A 22201-nucleotide genomic window follows, 5' to 3' on the forward strand; every position below is an offset into this window, starting at 1 on the left:
CAAGACTTCACCCTAGGCCAATTGAGTCGAAGAGTCTAGTGGTAGGGCCTGGGCATTGATGTAGTTTTTAAAAAGATTCCCAGGGGATTTTGGTACATGGCCAACTCTGAGAACCACTGCTGTAAGGGAGTGTAAGGGCCCTCTGGCCTTGAGTTGGTACCTTCCTGGTTTGGGGAGTTAATTTGGTTCATCTGGCTAAGTAGGCAACATCCCTTCTACCACGCCACTCTGTTGGCATCTGTGGTCTCAAGGCGGTGACCTGCCTAGATGGAGGACAACCACTCTTTTGTGTAGGAATGTGAATAGCTACACTCCTGCTGGAACCTCCTCAGAGGCTCTTGGTGTGCATTTATAAGAGCTGCTACAGAGATAGGAAGTTTCAGTTCTGCCTTGGGAAATCTAAACACACACAGCTAGAAGAACATAATCCCGTAGAACAAGTGTATATTAAATCCTTGGGGGTTCATAAATGAAGTAGTATGGGGTGGGATGGCCCTGGAGAGCCTCCACGATGTGAGTTTCCCATTTGATCTGAAGGAAGGGATGACTGTAATAAGCAGTAGCGAGAGAAGGGCATTTTACTTCCTGAAGCAATGTGACCTTCAGACCCTTAGAAGTACTGTGTACAAGGCGTGGTTGGAGACTAAGGCAACGTTGGATTGGATGAGGGCAGGAGGGGCAGCTGATGAAGAGCTTTATTGTGCAAGTTCAGAATCTCCCAGATTTGGGCAGTTAAGGTGGAGATCCTGCCTTTAGTGTTCTTCAGGGTGAAGTGCAGAAGCAGTGCTTCACTGAGTGCAAGCCAGCGATCGGTCTTCGTAGTAATACCCAGTGCTTTGTTCTTAGACCAGGTCTCAAGTTTCTGTGTCCTTGAACGTATTTACAAAATGCAAGTTATTTAAAGGTATAGTTTCTAGTTTTATTTGTTGTTAACTGGGAAAAAAACAACAGCAAAAGACATGGAGTTCTATAAACCCAATTTGTTATGTTTTAGTAATCATAGCATCTGAATTTCCTTAATCTCTCAGGTTTTCCTAGTGCCTCTCAGGACTTAGCCCTGAGTAGAGTACTTTTGTTAGAATGTTAAATGTGGGAGTAGAAGACGTGGAGCTGTCTTTCATGGTCTCTGCATCTGCTCTTCTGTAAAGATGACAGTCATCATCATCTTACATTTGTAAAGTCCTGGACAGTTTGCAAAGTGCCCTCATGTACACTGTCCCATTTAATCATATTGATGGTGGTAGATGCTGGCCTAAAGTTTCAAGGTGATTCTCACGCAGAGTCATGGAATTTCTGAGGGAGAAAAGAGATTTAGTTTGGAGAGGTCACCTGTGTTCCATATGTGTGCTCATGATGGTCATTGCCTACTCATCATGGTGCTCTCTCTCCTTCAACCCAGCTATGACCTTAACACAGATATGTAGGCAGCCACCCCCATTTCAGCTAGATTGGCAGGCAAAGTAAACTCTGGTGGCCATCCCTGAACTAGTCCAGTGCCCTCATATTTTAGAGTACACTAATGACAAAGACTGCCTGGTGTTTTGCCTGGAGTAGAGACAGATGTGAAATATTTTGACAGTTGGTAGAGTCCGTTTTCTCATTTGTATTCTTGTTATTAGTTCTGTTGGCCAGAGCACAGGTTGTATGACCTTACACAAGTAAAATACTTCCTCTCTGCCTCTTTTTCCTTAAGATAGAGTTAATATTACCAATGTTCATAGCAGCATTATTGACAATAGCCAAAAGGTGGAAATAGTCTAAATGTTCATTAATGGACAAATGGATTTTTAAAATGTGATGTACACATACAGTGAAATATTATTTAACCATTAAAAGGAATGAAGTTCTAATGCATACTTCAACATGAACCTTGAAGACATTATGCTAAGTGAAATAAATAGGCCAGACACCAAAAGAACAAATATTGTCTGATTTTAATTCTATCAGTTACCTAGAATAGTCAAATGTCTAGAGGCATAAGGTAGAACAATGGTTACTAGGGGCTGAGGGGAGGGGAGAATGGGGAATTATTGTTTAATGGGCGCAGAGTTTCTGTTTGGGATGACAGAGAAGTTCTGGAAATAGATAGTGGTGATGGGTGTATGACATTGTGAATGTTCTTAATGACATTGAATTGTACGCTTAAAAATAGTTACAATGATAAATTTTATTTTAAGTATATTTTACTAAAATAAAAACAATACAAAAAAGATAGGGTTAATATTTGTTTTACTTATCTTATTAGGTAATTGTGAATGGGAAATAAGATCAGAGTGTTTTGCGTATGTCATTGGGATTATCTTTAAAAATCTGGAAAATATTTAAGAAGACTCAAATTAGGCCTTTGAGTAGGTCTTTCTTCTTTCTGTATTTCCTTATATGTTTTTCACCCAACCAGAAGTTGATTTAAATAAACTAAAAGTTAAATTATTTTAAAATTTCACACCTAGTAATATTTAGCAACAGTTGCCATGCATTGCCCTGTAAATAGTTGCTGTGAAGTAGATTAGTCATTAAAATTATACTCAGAAATGTACATTTTGGGGTTTATTGCTTTTTAATTACAACTTTGTTTTTAGTAGCATAAAAATAAACATCTGTTAGCATCTGTTAGCCTTTCATTCCAGCTCATGTATGTAATTTATTTTTGTCTTACTAGACACAATCTTAAAATTTTTTACAGGATGTTTGCTGTTGTCTTAATGAGAATACGTTTTATTATAATAAAAGAAAAAATTTTACGTACCATTATAAGGAAGAAATTTTTTGTATGAGACAGTTTAGCTCATTTCTTAGCAAAAACATTTGTAGTTTTCCTTTTGTATGTGCAGCATTATTTTGCTTAAATTAGAGTATAAAAAATAAGCAGTATAAAGTAAATGTAATAAAGTTGCTAAGGAAGAGACCTGAACAAATCTTACCCTTATTTATTGTTCTTTTTTAAATCCCCATCTAGATTTGGAGGTTGATATGTGGAAGAATAATTTGCCTTGATTTAAAAGATACTTTCTGCAGTAGTCTGCTTATTTATAATTTTAGAATATTTGAAAGAAGATATGGAAGCAGAAAATTTGCAGTAAGTTTTATGTATTTATCCTTAGCTACTTAGCTTATAGAAAAAATGTTTTTGTTTTTTATTTTTAAATAGTTTTATTTTGTTAAGCTTGGTGTTATTATTAACAATTATCTTTTAATTACATGATCCTCTATCTAATTTGGAGCATAGACATTAACCAAAGAAAGATTTAAAATTTAAGCCACTAGCATAATAAAATAATAATGGTAATGATAATAAATAATATTAGGTGTAAGTGGGTAATAAAAATTTTAATTAGGATTTTGACTTTAATAACATTTTAATACTTATTTTGCTTAATAGTTTGTTACTTGTTAAGATATTTATAGTGTGATTTATTTTTTTCTTTAACATATTTAGAAATTATGGCAGATAATGCATTTGACCAGTATGGTTTTACTGCCTCATTTTGAAAAGTCTGTTCTAATAAAAACAAACTTTAAAAAGTGTGTGTATAATCTGAGCTGGTTCTAATTAAATAAACGTTAGTTTATTTTTAAAAGACTCCTCTATAATGTTCTTCCTGTTTTATTTTTAGTCCTTTCTGCTGGGTTCCTGGGTTTTGTCAGCCTTGGTTGAATTCATCCTCGTTGAGGCTGTGCGGTATTCCTTTGGTATCGCTGCAGCCAGGAATTTGCCTTCTGGATTGTAAGTAGCTCTCAAAGATTAGCTTAATTTGTAACCACTTAAATCAGATTCAAAGCGTTATTGTACATGAAAGTCAGTAAAAGAATATTTTAAACTTTTAGATATAGTAAAATTGATTTTATGTGTAAAAAAATATAATGTGCACTTATATTTTTATTATGTTCTTGAAACAGAATCTATTTTACACTCACTCTTTCAGCTTTGCAATCCCATATTTTAGAGAATTTTTAATGAATTTCCTGTTCTGGTCCTGAAGATAAAATTAATTTTGTATGTTTTTATAGTGAAATTTTGTCTGTGTAATTTGTGAACTAATTAAACACTAAAATACAAAATTTATTCAGATTAGGAAACAAATTTAATTTGCCTGAAGTTAAGCTTCTGAAGAATGATGTTTTTGAAAATTGGTGGTGTTGATATACTTCCACCAAAGGTAAAGCAAGGTCAGTATGTAGGTTACAACTTTGTAGCCAACGCACGATGGCCAACCCAACCCCGAGTGTATGTGCTTTCGTATTGTGTTATGTTCTTTAAAAACAAAACAAAACAAAAAACATGTATTAGTTTATGAAATAACTAATCTAGGAGCAGAGTTGTTAGCATGTATAAATGACCTTAAAGCATCTCTGAATTAAGTATCTGAGACATTTTTTGAGAAATGAGATACTACGAAATAAAGATACCAGATATTTAAAATTCTGTGTCTACCAACTTCAGCCTTATTTTAATTTTAAATGTGTGTTTTGAGAACTGTTAGGCTATAGTATGTATCTTGATTCAAATTCACTGTGGATCTCTATTTTTAAAATATAATTAGTGGTCTAATAGCTGTCACATTTACATTGTTAATATTTATGGTGCAGCTGCCCTTTATGGGATTTACTGAATTATGGTTGGCATGAGTGTCAACCTTTAGCTGTTTTAATCATGTGTGATTGTAATAATGTTTGAATGGAGACAGGTAACATTCTGTATCATAATAATCATGCAGTTTTTGTTGAGTTCCATGGGTTGTAATTGTAATTAGACTGAGTAGTTTCGGTTGACTATTCTGCTATTGTGGAAAATAGTGTAGTCATCAGGAATGAGTCCATGTTGATTCTGAAAAGAAGCAGCATTGCTAAATCATTAATTTTTCCCAAACATTTCTCATCCAGACCAATTCTTTTTGGTTCTCTATAGGCCTGCTGAGTTATGGAAGGGTATTTGTGTGTCATGTGTGTTTGAGTTAGAATAAATGTTGGGGATGGGTAGTAACATAGCTTTTAATTCTTATTTATATTGTCTCCTTGTCTAATGACTTTTTTTTCCTATTGCATATGGAGTTGAATGACAGTTATTTCTTTATATGAATGACATTTATTTCTTTATAGAATCCTATTAACTGGTCCATATGAGGAGGATTGGTTCAGTTTTGAAGTTGTTGAGAATATTTTTTTATTAAGGCAAGAAGGCATTTATGTATTTAAATCTTAGTTTGTAGCAAGAGTTGTAAATCTGAGTAAATCTGAAAGTTATAGGCTACCCTTTGAAAGACAATATGAATGTTAATTCAACCATCACCTGAAAGAGAATAGAATTCTCTTTCCTTTTCAAATCATGAAATGTTACACTATGGCTTTTTAGAATCTTAAAGCTTTCTGAAACATAGACTTCTTGGAACATTAATCTTTACCTCAGTAAATAAACTTTGCATTTTGTAAATATATCTTTTATTTGATGGTAGCAAAGCTTCAGAAACTCAGGAGAGGAACTACTCTCTTTAGTCAACGTGCTGTGAAATTTGCAGTGTTTTTCACATAACATCTTGTTGCCTTTTTCTTTCCCATCAATGCCAAATTTATCTGCACTATCTACAATTCTTCACTTCCTATATAATTCTCTCTCTCTTTTTTTTACCTCACAACTATTAAAACTTCTAACAGTCACCAATAACCAACTGATTTCTAAAGCCAGTGGCTTACCATCTTATTTGACCTTTCAATAGCACATTACATGCTTTTGACGTCCCATTATTTCATGAAATAACCTGCTCCCTTGCGTCCCAGTACACTACTTTCTCCTGGTCCTTTTTGATCTTATTTACCATCTGCAGCTCCTTTCTCAAGCTTACCAAGTGCTTCCTCAGAGCTGTCTTATCCATTCTCATGACTTCAACTACAGTTAACATCTATTGTTGGTTCCCAAGACTTTATTTCCAGTCCATATTACATTCCTGATCTTTCTAGAGTCATATTTCCTAGTGACTTTTAAGACTCAAAGGAAATTTATCATGTTCAGAAGCTCTCATCTGTTCTATACTCTCATCTTCTCCTCCTTCTGTACTCCTTATTTTAGTTAATGGCATTTGCCATCTACTCAGTCATCCAAGCTGGAAATTTTTCCCTTTTCTCATCATTGGAGTAGGGCACCAAGTCTTATTAATTTGAAGTCCTGTATAAATCATTTGTTCATCCCATCTTCTCCATTCCTGCTGTTATTATCTCAGTCTAAACTGTAATCTTTTCTTGCCAGATTTTTGCAGTATTCTGTAACTAGTCTATCAGCTTTACAGCATTCCATGCAATGTTATCAGAAGTTATCTTCCTAAAATACAAGTTTGACGATGCCGTCTTCCTTTTAAAACCTTTAAATCCTCATTTTCTTCAGAATAAGAACTAAACTCCTCCAAGAGGGCATCAAGACAATCTGCAATAGAGGGAATGGCATAGGCTTTGCCATCAGGTAGACCAGATTTGAGATGCCAACTCTGCCACGTATACTTGTGTGTAATGTTGAGCAAGTTACTTCTCTCAAGTTTGATTTCCTGAGCTCAGTTTATTGACGACCCTCATATGTAAATTGAGGGTCATACTCTATATTTCACAGGGCAGTGGAGAGAATAATAAGACCACTTATATAAACATCCTAGCACTATTATCCGCACCCCTTCCCCCACCACATGTTGGTTTTCTTCTTTCCCTTCAAAGCCCTCATAATCTGACCCCAAATCCAGTGTTTGAAGCCACTCCCCAGTTGGTCATTCACCTTTCTCAACATGCTATGTATTTGTATTCTCACGCCTATTAGGTGTTCTTTCTGCACCCTGTCACCTTTTGGCAGGATAATTTTCCTTTTTTGTGTATTCTAACAAATTTATTAAGATCCTTATTAGCATTTATTACATTGCATCGTCATTATCATTATCATTATCTGGGTCTTCTGTGCCACCCTCCTAGCTCTTTGAGGGCGAACTAGTTTTACTTTACGTGCCCATTGCCTTACACTGAGTAATGTTGAAGGGATAGCCTTGATTACAGTGTAGCCCCATAAGACTGTAAGCTAAGATCTTTGACTTTAGACTTGTTCATCTCTTTTTCTAGTGCTTTGCATAGACGTTATACCTGGCATCTGATAGATTCTCATAATTGTTATTTGAAATTCAGAGAATGTAACCATTAGGTTTTGAAAGTAAAGATAGCTCCGTTATTAAAAGCTGTGTATGCTAGGTGCTTCTAGTGAACCGTGACTGTCATACACCTGTCCTTATATAGCTATTATTTTTTAATTGTTAGTATTTACATGTGGATGTTATATTGTTTCCCAGAATCAAACCCCTCCAGAATCAGTAGAATTTTGTTTTTACATATGATGTTAAAACATATCTGATTACAACACTAAATAAAATATTTTTTAATTAACTGTGTTTTAGATTATCTGTAGTTTTATTGTGAGAACCATGACATACATTTTCACTTTGTTGACTTTGTGTTGACAAAGTCTTTTGTTGTGTTTTGTCTTCTCAGATTAGATTCTTCTAAACAAGAAAAGCCGTTGCAGAGAACCTACCATTTAATAAATTATGTAAGAGTAGATTAATCCGTATAGTTGAGAGTAGGCTATGATGTATATATACCAACCATAAGCCTACATATCAAATACAGGAATTATTTCCCTTGTTGTAGAAATTCGTTTAAAGATATTGATTAAAGTGTCTTGCTCGCTTGAGTATTCAAAGTGAAAACTTCAAGTAGTTTTCTATTTTTGAGAAACTACATCTCAGTACACCTTGACTCCTTTATCTTATGTAGCTCTGAGAATGTTTACATTCTATAAGCTTGTCTGTGCTTTTTTTTTTTCTTTTTTGGTGAGGAAGATTGGCCATGAACTAACATTCATGGCCAATCTTCCTCTTTTTGCTTGAGGAAGATTGGCCCTGAGCTAACATCTGTGCCCATCCTGCTCTATTTTTTGTATGTGGGTTTCCGCCACAGCTGACAAGTGGTGTAGGTCCACACCTGGCATCTAAACCCGTGAACCCAGGCCACTGACGTGGAGCTTGCTGAACTTCACCACTACAGCATGGGGCCAGCCTCTGAATTTGGTTTCTATTCCTGGTTCTTTAACTGAGCAAGTCAGATAACCTCTTTGGACCGCAGTTTTTTTATATTTAAAACAGAAGGATTAGACCAGAAAATCGTCCAAGGGATCTTCTCATACTAAAATGCTGTTTGATGATTAGGCTTCTTTGTGTTTATCTTTTTTTTTTAAGAATATGAATTTATCCATATTAATGATAGAAATACATTTATAACCAAAGCATTTATTTGATTCTTAGTCCCATTAGGAGGTGATTATGTTAATAGCTATAAAAGTGATTTAGTAGAGATGAAGTTATGCTTTACTCATTTGTGTATTTCCATAATCTTTAGAATAATATGGGTTTTATAGATTATGGTTAACTTCCTTTTCTTTTTAAGTAGAGAAGTTACTTGGTTTGTTACTTTATTAGGGGAAATTAAATGGCAAGGCTGGGATAAGAATGCAAGGAACCTAAGTAGTGCTATTTATACTGTGACATATGGTCTGGGGAAAAATCCATCTCTTTTGTGCTGTGATGTCTAATCACATAAGAAGAGCAACTATTTACATTGGAGAAAGATATTTCACTGGGTAGTAGAAGCCTCATGTCATAAGAATAAGCTTACATTACTGGGCGGAAATAGGATCTTGGGTTAGGTATCCCGCATTGGTCTTAAGTCGAGTGTGGTGCTTAGTTGGCTCTCAGTGAGTGTTTGTTGAATGACTATAGCCTGTTTCCAAAAGAAAATGAATTGGGAGTAGAGGAGGGCTGATGGTGATGGCCTTTACAGGCCCCCTCAGGTGCTTGCTTCTGCTAATTTTGCTCTGTAGCAACTAACAGTGATGAGTTGAACATAGTTGTTTGTGTAGGATTCCTGGAAATTTGGTATTTAGAACACAAAATATTGGATTGGGACCATCCATCTGAGTGTAAATTAAACCAAAGGGAGCTGCATCTAGATAGAAAATAATTCAATCAAGTTATTTCACACAGTAGGTGGATTTTTTTGCCTACTAATTTGATTGACATCGTTACTCACTTGTACATAGAATTAAATCCAGAAAGTTAGGTAAACTATATATTTAGGTATGGTTTGAATATGAGACACAAAATGGATGTTTTTCTCCCAATAACTCATTAAAATGTTTTATACAAGTTTTAAAAATAGAAATAATGAATTTATTAGAATACTTCAGAATATTTAGTTATGTTGCCACAATGGTAAGATCCCACAAAAGAGTTTTTAAAGTTTATTTTATTTTTTTCCAGGAGAGAAGGGACTTGATAATATCGTACAGAACACCCACTGACCCCAGGGTAGTTGGTAAAGTGAATTTAAAGAGATTGAAGACAAAAAACCTCTTATCGTTCATAACATTTCACTGTTTATGTTGCTTAGTGACCGTAAACTACCTGATCGGAAGCTTTTTCTGCGCACGCTCCTCAGGTAATTGCGGTATAGCATGACGCTAATGACTCGAGCCTGAAATTGTTTTGAAACAATGTAGTAGAGAATCACATCCAGACAGGTGCTGAGGTTCATGAGGAAGGTAGTAAAGGCTCCCCAGGGATTGTAACTGTTGTCGTCCCCTCCCAGCATCAGGAAAGCAAAACAGATGTGGAAAGGCATAAAGCAGACGAGCACCTGCACCATGAGTGTGATGATGATCCGTATAGACTTCTCCTTGACTTTTGGTTTCAACTTGGACGTCCTACCATGAAGGAGACTATGAATAATGACCAAGTAACACCCAATCATGATAAACAGAGGAATCAAGAAAAAAAATATCAGTCGAGTGAAGTTCAACATGTTAATAGCTTTTAAGTGGATGATGTCAGAAATCTTCAGGCAGGTGGCAGGGGTGGAGCCTTTATCTGGGTCTTCATAGAGCAGGAGGAGGGGGATGGTGGTTGTCAGGGTCATTATCCAGACTCCTACACATGCTAGCACAGCTTTGCAGGTGTTTTTCAGTTCTTTGGCGTATTTTGGCTGTACAATGGCCATGTATCTGTCAGCACTAATAAAAGCAATAAGCCATAGCGCAATACTCGGATAAAACACCGTGAGAGCCCCAAGAATCTGGCAGAAGTATTCTCCAAATGGCCATTCACCTTTTGCATAATAAAACATCCGAAAGGGTAAGCTCATTATAAATATTAAGTCCAGTAATGCCACGTTCATCATATAGATGGTTACAGTGGTTCTCTTCTTGGTGGTACAACTGAAAACCCATAAGGCAGTGACGTTAACAAATAATCCAATTATGAAGATGCAGCTGTAGAAGACGAGGGCTGCGATTTTGTATTCGTCTGGATGGGAGTCGTTAGAAGGGCCAACTTGAACTTGATTGTGAGGGGTGGTCATCTTATAGCTTGTTGGTGACCATGACACTTAGAAACTGTAACATAGTTAAGTCAAATAGGAAGAATAAAACACTTTGTTTGAAAATAAATGTTTAACATTCTCACACTTGATATGTCAGTGGATTTTAGTATCGAGAGTATTTTATGTTGTAGAGTCAATATATGTGTCTTAGTATATATCAAGAAATACATTCCCTAGATATTATTACTAATATGTACTAATCTATTAAAATGGTCTGGTGTGTCATAATGCACTGGCAGATTTATTCATTTTCTCTGTTCCTGGCCACCTCTCTTCTTCCCTAAAGAATAACTTTTTCCTTATTTTTTTTCTATAGCATAAAATTGGGTAGCAGTTATTCCTAAAATAAGCATTCTTTGATTGGGATTAATTGCGGAGAGGTCATTCTGAATTTTGAATCTTACGAAATATAGTTTGCCACTTTTTATCATCTTTATTCTGTTTAAATATTTTGTAACCCAGATTAGTAATGTCCAAATCATGAATTTCTCCTCATTAAATACAATCTTAATGTATAAAATATGTATTAGAAAACTAATAAAGGAACCATGTAATTGGTTAATTACTGGATATTCACAGTAATTCTCATTTGAGAGCAAGACCTTTTCCTTTTCACGGCTATATCCCCAGTGCCTATTCAGTGCATACTAGGTAGTCAGTAAGTAAATATTTGCTAAACTGATGGATGAGCGAAGAAAGGAACCTTTGGTGAGCTGACCCACAGCAGCTCCTCTCTAGTTTGTCAATGAAGACTTACTCAGTTGGCTATTAAACCTGTTTTTTTTTTAAGTGCAAACACTTCTTCATAGTATTATATGCTCTCTAAATTATCATAGGTCTAGAAACGGCAGTATCTTGTGCCATGGTCTACAGATCAAAAACTTGACTCTTTAAACAATAGATGAACTAGTTTTTAATGCACAGTTGGTAGTGCCTAATGCTGATTCTTCCAGAAGGTATTTACCAGTGTGCTGGCAGTGGATTTCACTGCTGCAGTAGTGCACAGAAAGTAACACCTTGAGAGTAAGATATTGCTAGTGTAGTAACTTTCATGCCCTCACTCTTGATACAGAAGCTTAAATATTATTTGTCAAATTCAATTTAAAAAAGGAATATCAAAGACAAGTGGTTATTAATAAGAAGTCACTCAGTAACTTTCTGTGTATGCAGAAACTTACTCCCATCACCAAAAAAAAAAAAAAAAACAAATGTCTATTTCCAATGGAAAGGAGTTTAGTTGTGATTGTAAATATCATTGACCCTCCTTGTGTGAAACTTCCATCACCTACGATGCAACGCCAACAACAGTGATTTTAAAAATAGACTTGCTACAAAGAGATGGAACCTTGTGGCATCCCCTTTAAATATGGAGGAGTAAGAAAATTTCCTTCAAAAATGTCACCTTGCAGAGTGGACTAATTCAGTCCTGCGTCTCTCTTTAGTGAAAACTGTGGGGGAGATTAGCAGTCTGGTCAGTGGTATCGTGGGCTGTTGATAATTTAAAGTTAATTTGAGCAATTGCTGTGGACAAACGCAAGATAGGAATTTGTTTTTTCCCTCCCTCCCTTTCTTCTTTCTTTCCTTCCTAACTACAGCTAGTTTGCCAAATATTAAGGTTAAATATGAATTTTGCAATAGAATTCTGTATATTTAAAAGCTTGTATTTTGAAATTTCCAAATATTGATGTGAGTAGAATATTGATTTCTATCAAATGAGAAAAATACTACATAGGAAAATTGAATCTCAGGATCATACAAACGAGAGTAATTTTGGAGGCTTGATTCTTATTTTTAATTTCAATGAATTTTTAAATAGTAGCAATTATAAATGAAATTTTGTATCCTTTTTTCTCTTTTAATATTGCATCTCTCCACCAATCCCCATCCCCGAATTTTGTCACATACGTTCCATACTTACAAACCATTTTTGAGTAAGTCTTTTTCTCCTCATCGGGCTCAAGCTGTTTTTTTCACCAACCTTGTATTCATTTGCTTAGGGTTGAAAAAAATATGCGTGATGCCTGTGATTTAAGGGCATCACCAGTGTAGGTTGTGCTCTGCATACACGGATGAATTTTTGGAAAAACATTGAAAAGTGATCAGCTTTCAAGTCAGTGTTTTAAAAGCTTTAGATTCCCTGATTATCTATAGTCTTTCTTTTCTTAAAAGCCTTTAAGTACATTTTGTGAAACAATGTAATTGAAACCAAGTGACAAGGACTTCTAAATATACTTATGATCTATCTTATCAACATTTTAAGTTGAAAAAAATTAATTTACTATTAATGTAAAACAGTATTGAAAATAAATGAAAAATCATGTTACTAATGCAAGATGACAGCATAACCCATTTTAAGGTCGTTCACTAACAGTTTCAGTAATGTGTTATAATAAAACAATGCTTTTGAAATTTAGTAAGTACAGCATTACGTCTGATAATCTGTGAGAAAATTAATTAAATGCTACTTACCTCCTGTCCGTCAGAAGACTGTAGTTGAGAGGAACATTTTGTGGTATACCCAGTTCTATAAAAGAGATATCTTTGAGTTGCTTGTGTTAAAATAGCTCTTTCTAGAAATGGTATATTTAAGAAATGCTATATTTCTTTTGTTTTAGTCTCTTCTGTTGCTTTAAAAAGTTGTTTCAAATGTTATACTTGGTACTAGGACTTGTTACTCGCTCGGCTGTAATTGCTGCTTTGTCTCTTTCAGGAAGTACTCTCTGAAATAAGGCTTTTTCAACTATGACTTTACCCTGGATGTGGTTTTTCTCTTTCACAAGTGATTTGTTTATGAAGTCATGCTTAGCATAAGCTTCCCTTGAAATGATGGCATATATTTAAGAGAATCATACAAAAAGAGAAAATGTCTTCAATTTGTTTACTTTGATGTTTAAAGTCTGCATCATCTTTTGGAAGAGAATGAGATTTGATGTTGACCAGAATGGGATCCATAGCGTAGCTTCTTCACTTTCTAAGCTGTGTAACTTTATCTAATTGCTTAACTACTCTGGGCCTTTGTTCCTACTTAGTTTCAATACAGTTAAAATAGAGACAATACCCACCTGATAGAATTATGAGACCAGAAGAATCCTAAGTGCTTAATATAGTACCTGGCAGTCAGTAGATACTCTTAAGCAGAGTTAACCCTTTACTACAAGGTTCCTAAAATCATAGAATATCCACTTTTTACTGTTAAAACATTTCTAAATGGTTAAAATTGGGGTCCTCAGTTATTTGCTTCTGCTTTGCATATACATTTACCCACTTTGGTTTGCTTTGTTTTATAAGTCCCCAATGATTCTTAGCCCTTTTCTTTCATGTGAAAGTCTAGAAATAATTCCCTTTGCATACACATCCCTGCAAATTGCTAAGAAAGACTCTGGAAGTCTTTAGTGGAATAATTTACATGTTAGGGGTATTTTAACCTAAGGAGGGAAATGAAAGCAACGGAACGGGAAGTGAGCAACCCCAATCATTGCCTGCCTGGTTATGTTAAATTTTTTACTTTCTCTTTTCTAAAAAGAAAATATCATCTCATTTACTTGTCCTGAAATTTTAATTATCTTTATACTTGGTTATGCGTGATTTGACAACTTTTAAATGGTACATAAACTTAACTGTTTGTTTTTTGAATTTAAGACAGTTTGAGGGCCCGTGCTCTTTTTTTCTCAAACTGTAGTAAGTCTGTGACTTACAAAAGTTATTTAAGTCCTTGCCTTTGGCGATTAAGTGCTCTTGATGATGATAACCTGCCAGAATAATGGGTTTTAGAAGTGTTGGCAACAACCAAGGCAACTATGTCTTGTGTAGATGAGGGTTGAGGGGCCAGCGACTTGCTGAAGAACTCAGAGACGACCAGGCCCAGCTGCTCCAGGTACTGAGTTCACTGCCCTCCCATTTCTGCCCTCGTTGCTGCGATAAGTCCTCGTTATAAGATGAGTACATTGATACCTTCACTAGCCATGATTTATTCATTGCTGAATTACATTCATCAGTTTTTTATATATGGAGTTATGTTTTATATGCAGTGTAGGAGTTAGATATTTCAGCTGGAGCTAGGAACCTCTTACCTGCAGATCCAATCTCTTCATTGTCTTAATTTCGGATAGCCTGTGACAAATGTTCTAAAATTAAGTATTGACTAGTGTTCCCCGTGCTGCTAAAAGCAACAGAGACAGCAATGGCATATATCTCACTAAGACTTGAGTCCTTTCTCCTGTGCAAGGAGATTCTTTTCTCTGATTTGCTAACCTCTCAGAGAGAGGTGATGGCGGTAAGTTGTAATCCCCATAGGCAAAGCGCAGGAGTGGATCTGCTCTCACTCAGGTCCCACCTTGCTGTCTTTTTTAACCATATGGGACCTTCTGCGTTTGCTCCTCCTTGCCTTTCACATGCTGTGCCACCAACCTGTAACATTCCTTACCATTGCACTCCCGTCTCTTGGCGTGGCCAGCTGCTATTCATCCTTAAAGTTTTAGTTTAAATCCTGCCTTTTCCAGGAAGTTTCCTCTCACCTGTGAAGCTGGGTAAGCCCTATAAGGTTCCTTATTACTGGGTACTTATCCCTGGAGTGGCACATGTTTGTGTTCTTATTGCATATCCACTTGCCTTTTATCCTCTACTAAATCAAGGTCCTTGAGGCTTGGCATGTGTTGTATGTGTATGCTTATAATAGGCGTTTAATAAATAGAGGTGGAATGTGTAACTGAAAAAGTAGGTGAAGAAATGGAGAGTTGAGGGAGTCGTGGATGAATCACTGAGCCTGGTGTCAGCATCAGGGACATTTTGACCAGCTTGTGTGAGGGGAACCTGCCAATGACAAGGCAGCTGTGGAGACTCAGGCAAGGGCCAGGGGGCAGTGACCCTCCTGTGCTCCTCTCCATGACCCCTGCGGCACTTTAGATCATTCCGGTGTTCCTGGCCCTTCACAATAATTTTATGTTGGAAAAGAATTACAGTGAAAAAAAATTCCCCCAAACCATTTGGTAGCAAGTAAACAATGGATCAAGAATTAAACTTTTATGGTACCTAGTTTGCTTCTTTAATGCTTAAACCTAATGGATTTTTTTATTCAAATAGAAGAACTTATCTCATTTGGGGACCATTCATGCAGCTTTAATTTTCTAACTTGTTTTGGAATATGAGTGAAAGAGAAATTTTTCACCTCGCGAAAGAGGGATTTCACATATTCCCGGGGCTACAGAGTTCCCTTTGCTTTATGAAGTCATCTATTTTAGCTCCATTTTGGGATTCTCATTTAGATGTGAAAAGTCCTAAGTAATTTTTGTTTTAGCACTTGAGCCCACTTTTTGAGTGAATATAGTTTAGTTAAGCCAATTTTATAATTATTAGAAAGGATGTAGTTAATAGATAACACAGTAAATCACATTATAAAACATGCTCCTGTATTAGAGATTTGTCTATGCCACAGATAAAATTATATTTCCTATTCTTAACATATTTCTCTTTACCACGGCAAGTGTAAGGGGGCTTATCCTAATTCCTCAGACCAGTGTTGTGACGAGGGGACCACTGTAGTTACTGCTTGTTTCCCAGCGCGGTGGCCATCAACACACAGGCTTGGAGCGTTTGGTAGCCAGAAAGAAGAGGAGGCACGGGAAATGAGAAGTGCCCTGAACTGGGGTGAATCTTAGCATTTGGCCCCAAAAGTCTCCCACTTTGATGTTATGGAATCTTTGTTCCCTACCCCTCTCTTTTTCAAACTTGTATCTAAACTGACTGCTATTTTTGCTTTTTTAAAGCAGGGGTGATATGTTGAATAGTGGTTTCTGGATAAAGAAGATAGAGATACTATTTGTCTAAATCTGTTTTTTAAAAAATCCCAACAACTTATAACTATAATCTTACAGCCAAGTTATTATGAACCTCCCTTCCACTTGATTTCTGGAATTGTATTATAAATTTAGCAATTCCCAAGTTCCTTTTTCTTGTCGATTTTTGTGCAGTTTTAAAATTTTACAGACATGTAGACAATCAGAGGATTACTTACCTCACAGCAAACAAGTTGAACCCACATAACCAAAGTGATAGATCATTCTAGTTAAAATAGATCTAAATCAGCATTGAAAGTAGAGTTCCCTAAAGATATTAAAGATTCTCTCACTTAGAGGATTTTAGGAGAAGGCTTTTCCATGGTAGTGAAATCAGTCCTGGACCCACTGAAATTCTACAGGGCCCCAGGCCAAGAGCTTGCTGTGTGACATTTCACTAACTGACTAGAGATCCAAGCAGAATCCCCAGGATAGCCAGTTGAGTAGAATCTCTGGTTATTGTGATGTACATGGACACCTTCCAAAGATTCTGGTCTCACAGTTAAAGGAGGTAGTATATATAGGAGATGACTATATAGGGAAAAATACCCAATAATATGGGGAAGTAGCAGTTTAGAAGAAAAAGAGATTGTGCAGAGTCAGAGCGGGTAAAGAAATGAGAGATGTGTTATTGAGTTACTTAAATCCAAACCTATATACTAGTGTGTGTGTGATTGAGGTATACTGGTTCATACCTCAATCACACACATACTGAACCAGTAACTATGTGTCTGTGAGGTTGTATGAAGGTGTTGGTTTAAAAAGAGTTACTTAGGATTTTTTTCTTATCTCTACCATTGCTCTTCTCTGTATTATCAGTGGTGATCAGAGGTGCGTAATCATCAGGCAGGGGTCTGAGTGCTTTGCACGCACACTGAATTTGTTCTGCACGCCAACAGCAGAGTGTGTTGAGGACACACAGTAGTATGGATGGTGTAACCCACGGATATTTCCTCACAGTTCTCAGATTGTGAGACTGTGTTGTGCTTTTTCTGTATTCCGGTCTTATACTTTGTATTAATCATTTTGTTGAAGTTGGTCCTACTTAACAGAGAATCATCAGAATAGTAGTTTGATCTGTAGCAAAAAAATCTCCTGAGGGAATCCTTTCCTTTCCCTGTTTCTTACTAACGGAAAGATCTTGTAGCTGGATTCTGTCAGCCTGTAAATTAGTTTTGATGTCTAGGAAGATCTCTGCCATTCAGTGGGCCAAAGACTGTTAAGCACTCAAAAATTAGTGTCTCCAAATGGTCAGTAAACGTGTAAGTGTGCTCAACCTCGTAAGTAATCAGGGAAACGAAAATTAAAACCACAATAAGATATTGTTACCCACACACCAAAATGCCTGCAGAGAAAAAGACTGACAACATGAAGTGTTGATGAGGATGTAGAGCAACCAGAAACTCTTGTGCATTGCTGGTGGACGTTTAAATTTGGAAAATAGTTGGATGTTAAGTACTAAAATGAAGATACATATACCCTATGACTCAGATTCCACTGCTAGGTAGAAATGCATGTCCTTGTGCACCAGGAGACACAGACAAGAAGGTTCATAGTAGCTTTATTTCCAATAACGCCACATAAGGAACAACTCAACTGTTCAACAGTTGTGGAATGGATAAATCAGTTATGGTGTTGACAAAGAGTTGGATGCTTTTCACAATCAAAATGAATCATATAGAAGGCACGTGGAACAACATGGGTGAGTCTTATGTATATGGTGTTAAGTGAAAAAAGCCAGACGTGGAAAAATTCATATGGTATGATTTCATTTATATGAATTTTAAAAAGGAGACCAAACTGAAATAAAACATTTAGGGATTCAGGCTTAGGTGATAAAACTTATGGGTGGGTTGTGGAGCATGTAATAGTAAGGAGGGCACACCAGGAGAGTTTCTAGGATGCTTGCAAGTTCTTTTTATTGACCTAAGTGCTAATTACTCTCATGTTTGTTCTATGATAATTTATTAAGCTGTATATTTTTGTTTTGTCCTCATATCTGTAAGGATCTCAATAGAAAACAAATGGCGCACTTAAGTTAGAATAATTGAAGGAGTGGCTTATTTCAAAGATTCTGATGACAAAAGGGGAAACTTTGGTGGGAAGCTGGGCTATTGCCTCATTGATGCCCACCACCCTTAGGCCCAAAGAGATCCAGGGAGAGAGAGGTTCCCTGAACCTGGAGGGAGGGACCCCATGTGGAGTCAACTGCCTTGAGAACATTAGTGACTTTCTGTTGAGGGATATTAAGCCTGAGGTAACCGTGCAGGAAGAACCAGGAGAATAAGTACCCTGCCCTTAGGCTCCTCCTTGCCTAGACTTCCTCTAAGGCTCCCATTAGCAGAATTCAGCAGAAGTCAGCGGGCCCTTGAGCTTCTGGATGGAATCTGTACCCTCAGCCCTTGGGACAGAGCAGGGTGGAGAAGGGAAAGGAAGCAAATAGATTTTCCAGCACGCTGCACTTTTCTATATGTGTGTTACATTTGATGTTCAAAAAGGTTTTTTTTTACAAAGCTTGGGCTTTGAGTTGGCAAAATCTGGGTTTGAGTGTATCTCTGTTTCTTATGAGCTGTTTCCATGAGTAATTTTTTTAAAACACCTTGAGCCTCATTTCTCATCTATGAATCATCTCATTCGTTTTAGCTTGTGTAGAGTACATGCTTTAGACACCAAATAATAGTTCTCTTTGTCTCTCTCCTGCCTGAAATGTCCCCTTTTTTCTTTGTGGCTATTTAAATTTTTCCTGGGAATTTTCAGACTGGGAATGGATGGCACTGTGGGAGCTCTGCCTACACTACTGATTAATCAGCTGAGTTATCTTTAGAAAGAAGTTAGTTCATTTTCTGATCATCACTCTCCTAACTGGAAGAAAGGGGAAGTTGGACGAGGCTTTCTCAGAGGGCCCCCACCTCCGGCATTGTTCAGGAAACTCTTCCCATCGCAGTGAGTATTTTATCTTTGTCTCCCTCTGAGTTTTTGTAGGGCTGGAGATAAGAGACGGAAGGTAAGACTTGGGACTCTGTGCCCTCACAGGGCAACCTTAATGTGTCCAGGATTCATTTAGTAAAACCTCATCCCAGGAGCCCGGAATGTGTTGTTGTTTGGGGCCTGCTCTAAACTCAGAGCACCCAGAGCCCCAGGGGTCTCGTTAGTTCTGGCCTGTGCACTCCTTTCCTGTCTTTTATTGTGGTCCTTTAGTGTGTATAGTTTTATCTTATTTTTAATTTATCCTTGAGTCAACTTATTCTTCTTAATGTATTTGATTTTATTTGTTCTTTAGACATTTATCCATTTCTAGTAGGTTGTTAGATTATTCCAGCTAATTTGCCTATCTACTTTTAACTCTTTTTCCTTTAACGATCACTTTTATATATGGCAAGCAGGAAGTGCAACTGTGAGAAAGGGCTAGGTTCAAGGCTGCCCAGTTCCTAAGCCTGAGAGGCTGCCCAGTCTTAGTGACTTGGTCTCCCACACCTCTCCCAGGAGAGCCGTCATTCTTGGTGGCAGAGAACCTCTTCCAGATGTTATATCAGCCTGCAGAGGAAGACATAAAAATTGTGCAGGCTTTTTCTTTCCTTGGTAATAAAACTGCACTGATCTGGGTTACTCAGAAGAGCTGTTTATCAGAACTCTCCCTTTTATGTTTAAAAGTTAATCTAGCACCAGTGACAAATCAGTTGAATTTTTGCAACGATGTTATCTTCTTATTGCTAATACTTTTCATATGGATATTCTTTATGAGAAGTTTATGACTTTTAGCCCATACAGTTTCTTGCCAGCAGCAAGCCATGCAGTCTCAACAGACTCTTACAGAAAAGGGAAGGAAGTAGATAGTACCACCCGCAGGGACCTGCAGGGCAGCCTGCTGGCGTGCGTGTTTAGACGGAGGGACACAGACCCTTGGGCTGCGTCATCCTGCCTCTACTGTGGGGTTTATTCTTCTAACGGTAATGTAATTATTTAGGATCAGTAGCGATAGGTTTTTAGGACTGGGAGTTAGAAGTATCTATGACAGCTCTCTTTTACGGTTGTATTGTTATTCATCCCTTGACTGGACTCTCATCTCTCATGTTATTCTTCACATTTTAGGTCTGTGTCGTTAACAAGGACCTGGCACTTACATCTTCACATATTTCAGTGCGCTTAGCATAGTGTTTCACACACAGTAGGCCCTCAATAAATAGGCTTATTGATTTGACTAGTGTTTTGTGGTTTTGTCCGGTAAGAAAGAAAACTGTGGCATATTCAAAAAAATGAATGCCTAATGTTTCTAGGCTGATTTGATCGCAAAGACGTATCAAGCAAAGAATGAGACAAAAAAGAGATAGTCAGGGTTGGTCAAGTAGAGGCCCTAGGGTGAAAGTGTTTGGGCAAGATAAACATTTCTTGTATCAGAGAAGTTAATACAATTTATTAAATGTGGGAGAACTTAATTAATTAAGCATGAAATAGTTTTAGATTGCTCACGTATGTTATCTCGTTTTCTCTTACTGATCAACATTTCAAGGCTGCTTTGACATAAATGCTGTGCTTTTACTGCCACCTACAGATGATTAGCCAGTCTTGGAGCTCTTTGCCTTTACCTGATTTGAAGTCTTATTGAAATTGAAATAAAATGTTTAAAAAACTATTAATTGGTAGAAAATAGTAAAAATACTTTATTGTTAATTTCTAAATATTTCTATATTATGTAGTACTATGTAATAGAAATGTCCTCATTCCTCTAAAACATTTTGGCTTATAAACCGTTTCTGTCTTTATTGGAAACATCCTGTCTTTTTTAGAAAACTGTTTTCCTCTGTAGGACTATGTATTCCTGGGCTAGGATCTTGAGAAGATTCTGTTTTAAATGTTATTTGTGCCTGATATTCTACTAAGAGGAAAATGTAAAGGTGGCCTTGAAACAAATTTGATACGGTTTAAAAAAATTTTTAATTGTGGCAAAATATGAACAACATAAAATTTACTGTCTAAACCATTTTTTTAGTTGTTTCTTTTTAAAGGTTGACACCTGAGCCAACAACTGTTGCCAATCTCCTTTCTTCTTCTTCTCCCCAAAGCCCTCCAGTGCATAGTTGTATATTCTAGTTGTAGGTCCCTCTGATTATGCTATGTGGGACACGACCTCAGCATGGCCTGATGAGCGGTGCCATGTCCACGCCCAGGATCCGAACTGGTGAAACCCTGGGTCGCCAAAGCGGAGTGCGTAAACTTAACCACTCGGCTACGGGGCCAGCCCCTTAACCATTTTTAATTGTATAGTTCATTACTGTGAAATACATTTACATTGTTGTGCAGCCAATCTCCAGAACTTCTTTCCTCTCCCAAACTAAAACTCCAGACTCGTTAAACAACTCCCCATCCCTCCCTCACTCCCTCCCTCCCTCCAGCCCCTGGCAACCACCATTCTACTTTCTGCCTCTATGAATTTGACGATCTAGATACCTCATGTAAATGGAATTTACATGGAATGGAAGATAGTATTTGTCTTTCTGTGACTGGCTTTTTCACTTAGCATAATGTCTTCAAGGTTCATCCATGTTGTAGCATGTGTTAGAATTGCCTGCCTTTTTAAGGGCAGATAATATTTGATTGTATGAATGTACCACATTTTGTTTATCCATTCATCTGCTGATGGACACTTGGATTGCCTTCAACTTTTCGCTATTGTGACTGATGCTACCATGAACATGGGTGTACATATATATGTTTGAGACCCTGTTTTCAATTATTTTGGGTATATACCCAGAAGTGGAATTGCTGGATCATGTGGTAATTCTATTTTTAATTTTTTGAGGAACCACTATACTGTTTTCTATGTGGTTGCACCATTTTATATCCCCACTGGCAATGCACAGGGTTCCAGTTTCTCCACATCCTTGCCAACATCCTTGTCTTTCTGGGGTTTTTTTGAGGAA

The 22201-nt window shown here is 36.9% G+C and overlaps 2 protein-coding genes across 5 annotated transcripts in view; one reads left to right on the plus strand and one right to left on the minus strand.

Moving 5' to 3' along the window:
- UBAC2 (UBA domain containing 2) overlaps positions 1-22201 on the plus strand; it is a 187667-nt gene that overhangs the window by 25184 nt on the left and 140282 nt on the right. For all 3 annotated transcript variants that reach the window (XM_008516377.2, XM_070579156.1, XM_070579158.1), the window contains exons 3-4: positions 2957-3076; positions 3615-3724. In XM_008516377.2, the coding sequence (XP_008514599.1) occupies positions 2957-3076; positions 3615-3724 (230 nt within the window). The remainder of the gene's footprint in view (positions 1-2956; positions 3077-3614; positions 3725-22201) is intronic.
- Positions 9304-16751, minus strand: GPR18 (G protein-coupled receptor 18). Of its 2 annotated transcripts, XM_008516363.2 has the most exons (3): positions 16463-16751; positions 12922-12976; positions 9304-10465 (listed from the first exon to the last, which is right to left on the minus strand). In XM_008516363.2, exon 3 carries the CDS (start codon positions 10429-10431, stop codon positions 9436-9438), a length of 996 nt encoding a protein of 331 aa, XP_008514585.2. In that variant the 5' UTR covers positions 10432-10465; positions 12922-12976; positions 16463-16751; the 3' UTR covers positions 9304-9435. The 2 variants fall into 2 exon arrangements, with proteins under 2 accessions (XP_008514585.2, XP_008514581.2); XM_008516359.2 differs by lacking the exon at positions 16463-16751 and having other exon boundaries at positions 12922-13196.

Source organism: Equus przewalskii, chromosome 16 (genome assembly GCF_037783145.1).
Source record: "Equus przewalskii isolate Varuska chromosome 16, EquPr2, whole genome shotgun sequence".
In the NCBI taxonomy this organism is placed as follows: domain Eukaryota; kingdom Metazoa; phylum Chordata; class Mammalia; order Perissodactyla; family Equidae; genus Equus; species Equus przewalskii.

Coding starts and splice junctions, on each gene's coding strand:
- GPR18 (XM_008516363.2), bottom strand. CDS start 10,431: ATGACCACCCCTCACAATCAAGTTCAAGTTGGCCCTTCTAACGACTCC.